The sequence below is a fragment of the Gadus morhua genome, chromosome 14, assembly GCF_902167405.1.
Source record: "Gadus morhua chromosome 14, gadMor3.0, whole genome shotgun sequence".
NCBI classification, from domain to species: Eukaryota; Metazoa; Chordata; class Actinopteri; order Gadiformes; family Gadidae; genus Gadus; species Gadus morhua.
This window is the reverse complement of record NC_044061.1, coordinates 20,425,475-20,437,320: the sequence shown is the minus strand read 5'-3', so window position 1 is coordinate 20,437,320 and position 11,846 is coordinate 20,425,475. Positions and strand designations below refer to the sequence as shown.

At 45.6% G+C, this 11,846-nt stretch overlaps 1 protein-coding gene across 1 annotated transcript in view; it reads left to right on the top strand.

Annotated features, from left to right (window-relative positions):
• The first annotated feature begins 444 nt into the window (after nt 1-444).
• Nucleotides 445-11,846, top strand: part of LOC115558807 (kinesin-like protein KIF13B) — a 29,803-nt gene continuing 18,401 nt past the window's right edge. Inside the window, 7 exon segments of the mRNA XM_030377278.1 lie at nt 445-619; nt 1,266-1,456; nt 1,671-2,028; nt 4,798-4,891; nt 11,361-11,373; nt 11,468-11,528; nt 11,692-11,784. Coding sequence (XP_030233138.1) covers nt 1,959-2,028; nt 4,798-4,891; nt 11,361-11,373; nt 11,468-11,528; nt 11,692-11,784 — 331 coding nt within the window. The 5' untranslated portion in view covers nt 445-619; nt 1,266-1,456; nt 1,671-1,958.

The following is an 11,846-nucleotide window of genomic DNA, read 5'->3' as shown; positions in this document are numbered from 1 at the left end:
TTCTAAAAAAAAACAGTATTATCAGAGGAATGATGCTCTGCTGCCATCTTCTTGAAATATCGGGAATGCCAGGCACATCCAGCAGAAACTATGGGCAGAACCCAGAATGTTATCAGCTGGAGCTGGTTTAAGGAGGTGATGAGCTGTTTGTAGTGGTAACCTACTCCCAAGCAAATTCAAGTAAAAATGGTGATGACTAAATAGTTTTCAAAGTAATACAAGAAAACAGCAGGGGGCAGGGATTTGAATAAACATGCATACTAATATATGTATATCATCATATTAACTTTTGTCTAATGTGGTCAACCTTGATGATTGTTGTTTGTTGAAGATCTGAAAGCATAACAGACCGGTGCTGAATTCTAACTTGCAGCTCTGCTAGAATTTGCTTCCTACTCCCGAGGAAATATCGCGTGATGTTGGGAAATATTCAGAAAACTTGTCTGATATTCCGCAGGACAAGGTCCGCCACATATCCAAACTAGCATTCATTATTTACATTTCGCTTTGCCTTCGATAGAGGAGAGCGTATAATGCCATATATGTCCTTACATGATAATACAATAGGGTAGATATCCCGGACGGAATATAAAGTCAAAACGACAGCTTGTCAGTGACGGTAAGTTTTAGATGGTTCAGTTATGTTCCACATTGGGGATGGTGTGCTGTATGTGATCACACATGTTGCGATGTTGTGCTGTCAATGCTGGTGTTAATTGGGGCAATTTAAGCTAACGGTTTGGGGAAAAGAAGAGCGCGAGACCATTGTCAAGTGAACTGCTGTGGAATTTTCATTTCCGGCCGCTGATTTTTCAAAATGATGTGTCCACGTTGCTTTTTCATATTAACCAATCTCTGTCCAGTTATGACTTTCTCGCAGTCGACCGACATTAAGTAATTTAAGTGATTATTTACGTCGAAACATGTTTGAACTAGATCACGGTTTTGACACCATTTACATCTAGCCATTTAGTGACTTTCCCGTGTGGCAGAAAGGATCATGCAGTTTTTAGAAACAATATTCTCTATACATGACAAAATGTATATGCTGTATTATAAATACATGCGTTCATCTGGATTATACAATTAAAGTGAAAGGGATATTCTGGTGTTACAGCGGCAAATTACAGAAAAAGTGCAAATTAAGGTTTTATAGTGTATATATACCGCTGGGAATGGGAGATTATAGAAACATATATCATTGTGTGAATAAAAACAAAATGTGAATATAAACTTGTAGAGACTTTTATTTTGCAATCACCAAGGAATCCGGAAAATGTAGCGTGCGGACGACGGTGGTTCTCATGGATCTCGCAGAGGGAGGTCGATGCAAAATGCCATTCGGAAGTTCCATCGTGAAAGGGTTGGGGGATCACGTCAGGGCTGCTTCATAGCCTCAACCCGCTTATTATCTGCCAGGGGGAAACCGTGTCTCTCCGGGGATGGATCTATCGCGGTAGGTTTCACGAAGTTTGAACTCTGTCTCGGTACGTGAGGTGGAGTTCAGTATGCATACGCGTGTCTTCCATCGCTAACGTTACTTTCCCTTTTCCCCACCGGCCCTACACTAGTTCCTCCTAGAAGCTAGCTAGCGAGCACATCGGGGCTGGGTTTTAATGAACCACAGCTGTTTTGGTACCCAGCTAATCTCTCTCGGTCCTCTCTTTCAGCTCCCTGGACCATCGGATACTGGTCTAGCCCTGGCGATGTGAAGACAGTAGAGGATATTATGCGTCCGTGTGCGTCCTCCACCCTCTGAGCACCCTGTCGACGACCTATTGTTTTGGGATGGGAGATGTCGTGTCTATGGAGCAGCCCTCGTAGCTAGCTGGGGTGTCCGGCTAGCACGACTTGCATGTTTTTTTAAATGTTTTCCTTCGTCTCGGAGAGGTGATTATTGAAAGGTTGCCGACCTCCTTCAGTTTCTTGGAACCCTGTCTGTGTTGACAGCAGACACCATGGGTGAGAACAGCCTGGACGTCGCCAACGTTAAGGTGGCGGTGCGGGTCCGTCCCTTTAACAGGAGGGGTGAGTGGATTATGTTTGATTACTACTACGTAAAGCCTCTGTAATGTGTTAATAAGGCACTTACTCTGCCATATATGTCCAATGTGCAGCGTTCAACCTTTTTCCCCGTGATGACACCAGGTTTTAGTTGTCGGCCAGAGGGCACCTTTCAAGGCCATGTGTCATACAGGCGAAGCCGACGACGGGTTCACTGCTATGATATTGCTCACTTTCAACAAGAATAGACAATCCCCCATTCTGTTTGACAGGAAAGAAATTAAGCGCATGACTCATCTGCGTCTACCAATTGCACCGGCCACCGTTATTATGTGCGTTAAGGAGATGACATCAAACAAAGGAGGGTTGCATAATTCTATCAATACTCGTCTTTTACAGATGTTTCTAATATCTTGTGGGGATCGATTCGTACAACAGTTGCTGATAACTGACACGTGGAATAACAAATATTTGTAGACTCATAATCCGGGTAGCCTAATATACAATACATAGCCGTATTGCCGAAACGGTGCCAGACTAATGAATTACGATTCCTCGCCCTAGTGCACGCTTGTCAATTAGGATGCATATTTGCAGCTCCGTGTTCAGGGAAGCGGCGATGGCATTTTTGGGGTCCTAGCCAAGTAGGATTCTGCCGTGGGAGACCATGTGCTCGGTAACGCCGCCGTTACTGATGCGGAACGGACGACCTAGCTACCGACACGACCACGTGACTACACATGCACACTTATACATTATGTATCCATACATTTCAGCATTTCACGGAGCTAGCCCAGAGGGGAGTCACTGGAGCAACCCATAATAGAAACCCACTGTTCTCAGCTCCAAGAGATCTGTAGTAGATTCAGCATTGACTCATGTGTATATAGCAGTTTTTCCAACAAAAATGCCTCGCCATGATTAGGATAAAGAGGACAGTACCTGCTGTCAACCTGAGGGCTGCTGTCACCCTCCCCTGTGTGAGGGGAAACCTCTGCATTGACCTGGGACATGTCTTTATAACCAACTTGCTGTTTTGCAGTGTACATTCTAAGTCTGCTTTATTTAGTAGTTTTATCATCAAAGTGTGTTTTCTGATGATTGGGTGCTCTGTGGTCGTTCAGAGGGATAAAGCCAGGAAAAGGGGTGAGCTTGACCGAGCGTTTTCTAATGTTGCGTAACGCTTGGTGTTTCCATGGCCGTGAGGGTCAGCAGAGCTTCGAGGAACACAGCGACTCGGTGTGGCGGCGGTAGCTTCGGGTTCCGTTTCCTGGCTGAGGTCATGGCTATTGTGGCAGAGCCAAGACACCCAGGGAGGCAGTGGACGAGAGAGTGCCCGACTGTGGAAAGGGAGAGCTGTGTTTATGGAGAGGGAGTGAGACTCACGGCTATAGTTACAGTTAACGTCAAACTTTCCTCTCTCCATAACAGCAACTACCGTCTGAAAGGCTGGATACAAACAGCGCAGAATACAGAGCGGTCCCCTCCCTCTCTCACTCTCTCTCGTTCTCTATGTCTCTCTTTCTGTCTCCCCTGTCAGGCGATTAGCCTCTGTCCCTCTTTGTCTGATCCGATGTTGTCCTGATTATTATCAAGCCCATCTTAGAACATCAGTGTGTCACCTTGAGAAGGCTGTGTGTGGGGGTTCAGCTCTGTTAACCTTTGACCCACACGTCCCTCACCGACAGCGTTCTGAGGCATGTGCTATCTTACATGCAGATTGTGGCTAACATTGATTGCTGTTACAACCTGCCGTTCAACATGGGTCTCCACCTTCTCACGTTTTGCTCATCCTGTAAAATAACACCCAATGTAAATAATACGCAAATTCCATGCTGTCACACATTGGCCACAGCACCTGTGGCAGAAATACTAGTTCTTCTCCCATTAATCTGACATTTCCTGGTAACGTTGGCCTGTTCCTTGGTCAGTAAAGACGGCAGTGCTTTCTCAGTGCTTCACTTGTTTTGAATGTGGACATTGTTTTTGTTTAGTAATCCTTTCCAAATCAAATGAGTTTGGTTCATTGGGCCGTATGTAAATACCGGAGACCTGTTCTTTGGCATTTCGATTTAAAGTCTGCAGTAGTCCATGTATTGATGTGGGTTAAAGGGTTAAACCACAATGTCATTTTCAATTATTAGATCTACTGTTATTTGAGAAAATGGAAATGTGTGTGAAGAGTCATCATCCAAAAGTGACTTTCTCCTGCTGAGCAGTATAGTCTATCAGCACGCAGGATGCCATCAATATCATAAGATCAATATTGTACACATTCATTGTTGTTGAAAAACACATTAAAAAAAGTTTGCAGAGTCGTCCTCGTTTATTCAGCAGAGCATATCACTTTCTCCCGAAACTGCTTATCTAAGCATTAGCGAGACAGATGAAGTTAATAAATCCAGAGACGGACAGTATCTTCCTTGTACTCAACTCTTTATGAACGTTACTACATGACCTTGCAGGTCAGCCTATAAACGTACAGGTTGCGTGTGTGTCATTGAGCAAGGGGTTTAATCGTTAGCAGTGGTCCCGAGTACTAGCTTGTTCCTGACCATGAACCTCTTGACCCCGAGTGTTTGGTGTGGCGGTGACTTGGCAACGCCCTAACAACATGCAGGCTCATACAATCACCTATTCTCAGTAACAAACGTGTGGTAGTATCTGTTCAGCTAGTTGACTACTCTAAACAATACCATGCAAGGAGAACAATCAAAAAGTGCACATGTGAGCAGAAAGTTGTATATTTGATTGATGATTAATGACAATATATGTATTTTGTTTTTCCCACAGAACGGGAACTGAACACAAAATGTGTCGTGGAGATGGAGAAGAACCAGACGATCCTTAATCCTTCCGGATCCAATCTGGGGAAAGGAGACTCCAGGTCTGTCTGCTTGCCTGTCTGTGTGATAATCACAGTACTTCTGCATGGTGCGCGTGAATGCAAGGGTGAATGCGAAACTCACATAGCTGTTATTGACAGCTTGGTGCCATCTGCAAGCTTATGTTACACGAGTGGTCATTGGTGGAAGTCCTGTGAACTGTCATCCCCAGAATTCCACTGGTGTGTCAGGATCACGCTCCAGAGGAATGGCTGCCAGCTGTCTTTGGACTTACATTCAGGAAAACATAGCAGAGACCCCAGGGGACTGGGGAGAGGAAGAGGGAGAGACAGGGAGAGGGAGGGTGCGGGAGACTGGCAGTGAAAGACAATAAGCTACCCTAGTCAATGGAACACTGAAGGCCATCCCGTCAGCTGGCTCCTCTTCCTGCAGTCAGTGTGCTGTTTGTTTTGCTCCTTCTGCTCCCTCGTCCTTCACCCTTCGCTCCCCCCGGTAACACAGTGAAAGGTCAGCTCCGGGTCACCCTCGGTGAGCCCCCGGTAGAAAAGAGGCTGGCGAGACAAGCATTGAGCGAAGGATGTAAAAGGGGTGGAGCCGGTGGATGTTGGTGGGTACGGAGGGATCCCAGCATCTGTTGGCCATAAAGTACCCTGGTTGACGTTTATGGGAGGTCCAAACAAGAGGAGACCATTACCAGTGTCTGTGTCTGTGCGCCGCCCGTCGCCTCTGGACAAAGCAGCAGCAGGAGAGCAGAGCTGCCGTCTGCAGACACCTTCACACGGAGACCCTGAGCTGGGGTACCCAGCCCGCCCTGTCCGCTCGCTCTCCATCTCACGGTCCCTCCGTCCTCCCGAACTTCCCTTATGGAGGATAGCGTCTCGCAGCATCTTCTTCTTTTAAGTACTTTTGCCAAAGCCCTGCTATATTTTACCATCCAAATGGGCATGTCTCGGATAATGGTGGGTGAGCTAATAACACCCTAGATACAGATAAACATCAGCCATGGCTCACTGCTTTCTTTATCTCCCAAAGCAATCTGTAGGTAATGACTTACAATTCCTCTGAGAAAGCCTCCGTATCCGTCAATCAATGGAAGTTCTGAACCCACCGTATATTAGTAGAACATCCTCGAGATGCAGGCATGAACCAATGGTTACCAATGTCATCCTTAGTGGAATAAATGGTTAATCTTCTAGCTGGTATGGCCTGGCCTGTGGGAATAAATTGAGCTGGAAGGTTTTTATTTGCCCTACATCTTGATGTCCTCTGACGTCTTTAATGAAATGGCCTGAGACGCCATTCCCCGGCGGCGCTGGGAGGGAGGGGGGAGAGGGAATGGACCACATAAATAATGTGGTTAGCAGAGAACCTTAAACAGCCTACACATGCAATACGAGCAGGCGTTGTGCCCGCCCCCTGCTGCTGAGGAGCTAGTTGATGCAGAGCACATGCTGTAGTTATCCCATCAGGGGAGTTCAATAGCCGGCTCCTTTAGGGATGCACTGATGCTTATTTCTGGGTTATACCGACGGTTGAAAGAACCATTTGGCTGATAGTCAATGCCAAGGTTTTCTTATTGATTGCTGAATGTTTATTTTGTCTTTATTTAAATTCCCCCCTTTTTATATATTGCCAGGGGAAATCGTCCTTTTGTAAGAAGATGTTCTGAACAGTTTTAAAGGCTTTCAGCCCTTCATCACACTATCTTTAAATGAGCACATTCTATCATACATTTTGAGAATCAACCTTTGATGTTAACCTTGAAGGTTAAAATATTTATAATAAAATATTCTAGATTGCTTGTGACACAGCAGATAAAAATCTGCACATCCATCTCTGTTAAAATCATCTTATAATGCGCTGATAATATTTCAAAAGCCGGAGGTAGTCAAAGGTGGGTCAAGTCAGTTAATAAGCTTATGTCAAAATACATTATATCACAAGATTGTGTCTGGCCAGAGAGGCTAGAAAGAGTTGGTCCTGCTGTGGACCCAGAATCTAAGGGCTGACTACGTTACCCAGGGGTCACTGGGCACAGATTAGGCAACCGCCTGCTACCATCACAGCTTACAGCGCCAGGGCAGGATCAAGGCGTGGGATTTCCTGCCAAATATGTACAGCCTGCAGATTGTACTCATTTAGTCACGCGACCTCTCACGTTGTAGTCATTGGTGGATGCAACTGTGGGAGGAAATTAAAATAGCTTGTTTTAAGTTACTGGCTATCCTAGCAATGCTATCTCTGCAGAAACTTTTATGTAGAAATTCGGTGATATGATGTGAGTCAAGTTTTGGATCAGTATTGGAAGACAGGGACTCTGGGAAGTTCATATGTCTATACTATCGCTCTTAGACCGCTAAGGTTCAAGAATAAGGTATAAGCATTTGTTATGGTTATTACTAAACCTGCACTCTGTAAATATTTGACTAGGAACCATCATAACATTCAAAAAATCATAACCATTGTTTTAATATAGACTTTTTTTTTATCAAAATAAACCCATATACTGATCGCTGATTAAATTTGGTAGGCGGGCAAAAGGTTTAATTTGAACACATTTTGACCGATCCAGTGTCTTCAACAGCATCCCTCTCAAATAGTGTATCAACACACAACACACTCCTGTCAAAAATGCACACCTGTTGCTACTATGAATTGGTGTCACTGTTGAATGTTAATGAATCATGCAGTGACCTGTGGTAAATCAGCTGTTGTCAACAGAATGAATGATTCACTGTGGGTGTGCGCGCGCCGGTTCCCTGCACCTCTAGTTATGGGGTATTGTGGGTAAAGCGATGATGTCATGTGTCTGATAAGCCTGGTGACTGGTTTGAACAGTGACCTGGGGCTGTGTTTGCATTTGAGTGGCTGAACTGTTGAAACATTCAACAAACCTTCCTGCACTTCATAACAACTCTTCCTCTCTGTTCACATGTAAGGCCAGGCGCACACGGGTCCAACTCTGTGTCCAAGACGATAGTATTTATAGCATGTTATAGCACTCTTTGACTGATTTGTGTTGGAGAAAGAGAGAGATTTAAAGAGTGTGGGACAAATGGGCTAGATTTTAGTTTTTGTGTTGAGTAGTTTTGCTGTCCGACCATTCCGCTATTCAATTTCTCTTGCTCTCTTTGATATGGAATAGGCCAGCTGTATAAAGACTTGTCTTCCAAACTAAATATGAACTCCTTGTAGACTGCAGCTGTCATTGCATAACCTGTTGTTAAATGATACCCTCTCTTTACCTTAGAACTATACCAGAACGGCATTCATGTGCCCTATTTCCAAGTCAAACAGTATATTAAGATGGGAAGAGGATTTTATTGGCTGCATTTTCTTCCACATGGATTTATTAGTATCATTTGAAGGTGCTTGGATGTAATCATGTGTTGAACAAATTGGAAATACAGTGGTGACGTGAGGCACATAAGGGAGCAATTGAGACAATTTCCATCTGGAATAAAATAGCATTCTGAATCTGTGCTTATTTGAGATGTGTACGTGATAATGCCGCCCCATGCACCAGTCCATGTACTGCAGCATGCATCTGCCAAAACGCCGCCACCGGCCAATGCAGCGTTTTCTCCATACAGGAACATTAATCACCTCTTGTCACAAGGCTGAAATGCTGTTTGTTATTTCACTGGCCAACTGATCTGAAAGTATCAATGGTAATATAATCACATGACCAACATGTTTTCCTAATGTAATGTTGTACGATGGTAATCATTTACATTTGAATAAGTTATATTCCACAGGGCCGTTTATGTTACATCTGAAAATGTGCCCTTCTGCCAATCCAAACACATCTAACAAGGGCCTTACAAAAAAAAAAACATGCTAACCCGGCCCATATCACGTTTGTTATGCATCATGTATTATCACCGCCATAATATCTCCCTTAGTCCATCACACATCCTTCATACTGTGTAACCTTAGAAGCCATATTGAAGCTGTTGACCTTGTAGCAGCTCTATGGTTTTGATATACTGGTTCTGTCTCAAGTTCACATTCCCTCCCTTCAGCCTGAACAAACTAGCCAATCCTGTCCAATATCACGGACGGTATAGGCCCCGGGGAAAGCGAGGGAGGGGAGATCCCCCATGCGTGAAGATATTTTTTAAATGATGTTGATCAGAGCGGAGCAGAGGGGCATTCAGAACACAGAATGGGTTCATAGGTCAGGGTAACCGCAAGTGCTCTCTGCTCTCCTTCTCCCGTCTTCTGTCTTTTTTTTCTTTGTCATACAAATCCCCTGGGCGTTTGGCCCATCATACACATGTCCTTGGCGTTGTGGTCTTCACATACTTGCCCTGGGCATTGTGGGCGTCATATACAAACCGTTGGCGGTGTAAAGCCAGGGATTCCCCCTCGTACCCGCAGCCTCTGAACTCTATGTGGCAGCTGTCAGTGCGATGGACGTCCAAGACCCGGCATTCTCTTCACCCCCCCCCTGAGGTGTTGTAAGATGGGCTCTGTGAGGGAGGTGGGAGACACCCCAGGGATGATTGTCGTGCAGAACGTAGAGGAATGCAGCGTAAAACAAATGAAAAGCTGGAGGTCTGTTTTACATTCTGCTTTAGTGGCGCTCCTCGTTGGGGCATAAATAACCATCCTATCTCTGGAAATAGCCTTGCTACCGACAGACTGCTGCCAGGGTACTTTTATACGCTTTGTTTTCAATCTCTACCCGAATCAATTAGCTCACATGGGCCCAACCGGCGGTGGATTATTCAAGCAGGCCAGACACGAGTGTGAACATAAACCATGGTGCACCTCTTCGTTTTGTCTTCCTGACTGATTTCTGCGGTTTTATAAAGAATGTGAATCTGGCCTCAGGAAAATGGGTGTGTGTGTAGGAATGGGGATGGTGTGTGTTTTGTATGTCTTTGATTCCAGAAACCGTTAAACCTCATCCCATTGTGTTGTTACCGTGTTTGGACACGTAGTATGTTTTGATTTTGTGTGCGTGAGTGAATGGTAGAGAAAAGAGAAAGGGGGAGAGAGAAAAGGAGAAAGGATGGCGAGAGGGGCCAACGTTGAAAGGACGAGCCACACGGGGAAGTTGTCGGTGGGGGGATTAGGGAACGGGACCCTTCGGATGGTGTCGGTCTCCCTGCCCTGGGGAAGACTCGTTCATCTTCTCTGCCACAAATATGTGAGGTGTAAACACTGCGATTCTATAACGCATTAGGCTGTGCATCAGTGGATTGCTTGTCTGGCAGGCTGTGGAGGTGGCGCCCTGATGAGATGGCCAGCACCACCTCCTGCTCGGTGTAATGACACTCGTGTCCCTACACTGCCTGTGCTGTGAAACCAGTGTCCCCCCTTTTCCTGTACTATGAAAGCGGTGTCCCCATTTGTCCTGTACTCTGATAGTGGTGTCCCCCTTGTCCCAGAGAGTACAGCGCTGACTGTAGGTGTTGCTAAGATACCAGCCAGGCCCAGCTGGAGCATTCCTCAGATTGTTCCGAGACAGCGTGAGAGCACGGAGCAGCCAAAGCACTCGTTTCTTTTTTTGTGGTGGATTAACATGCTTCATTTTATGCATATGTGTGACTGGTGTGCGTGTGTGGCCGTGCACGCTGACCCATGCAGGCCCGGGCGTATGCTCGCCTGGATCATGTGATGGTGTGTGTCTGTGTGTGTGTACTTATGAGCTGCCTGTCTGCGGGGCCATGGGGAGTAAAAACTGCAGGCTGTTTCCTGGTGACTCAGCCTGCCTGACGTGTAACTTCCTGTCCCCCACCCTTGGCTAGAGGTTCAGGACAATGGACCAGGAAATCCTAACTCCATACCATAATATCCCTGATATATTGCTTGCCCAGCTGAGGGACGTGATGGCGAATTCCTTTACCCACTAGCTCACAATGATGCTGGCTCAAGTAGCACTGATTGCCATACCATGTATTTTTGTCAGCCGGAGATTTATGTTTCCTGATTTATATTTTTTCAGCATGGGTGTGTGTGTGTGTGTGTGCTGACCTACATTTTGGCTGTAGCATGTTCTCGCTCTCTCTCTCGCTCTCTCTCTCGCTCTCTCTCACACACACACATACAGAATGAGCTTGTCCAGTAAGTGTTTGAGTGATGTGTAAAGACAGCGGAGCCTGCAGCCTGGGAGTGGATCTGCCCCACACACAAAGTCTCTCAGTATTTGAACCATCAGCTTGATGAACCACTACCATCTGTGAAGCACAAATCTCTATATCCCTTACCCTCTCTCTGTATCTGTATCTCTCCACTGGTCTCTCTCACAGATCCCTCCTCATTTGTGTATTTATTTAAATGAATACGTTCATCCATTCATCTTCCTCGTGTTTTTGCGTCCCAGTATGTGTGTGTGTCTATGCGAGCGATAAATGAAGGCACATATGGCACGCCTTTCATTTGCTTAATGTCCTGTGTGCCTGGCCGCTGTTTTCTAAATGTCACTCAGCCTTCCTAACCTTCTCCCTCTCTCTTCCATGTGCCCCGTGGACTGGCTGACATCTTCTTCCACATCATCAGGAACCAATCCAAGGTAACCTCCTGTCAGTCTGGTTCTTCTGTCTGTGTCTGTTGGCCTGTCTGTCTGTGTAGTTATATGATTGGTGTGTTTTTATTGGGTCTTTCAGGTCTTTGCCTATGACTACTGTTTCTGGTCCATGGACGAAACGGACACAGACAAATTTGCAGGTGAGTCGATTTCCAAGCAGTTATTGTTGTAATTATTAATGATTTATTGACTAAGAATGGATTATCATTGTTTTGTGAATGTTGCGGTTAAAAAACTGAAATAACAATATTGTTTTTGAAGTCTAAGTGTGTGTGTGTGTGTGTGTGTGTGTGTGCGCCCTAGGCCAGGAGGTGGTGTTTCAGTGCCTTGGAGAGAGTCTCCTCCACAACGCTTTCCTGGGCTACAACGCTTGCATCTTTGCATATGGACAGACAGGTACTGATCCTAATCTAGTCTGGCAGCCAGGGACTGACCTTGCTCTAGTAACACGGTTACCA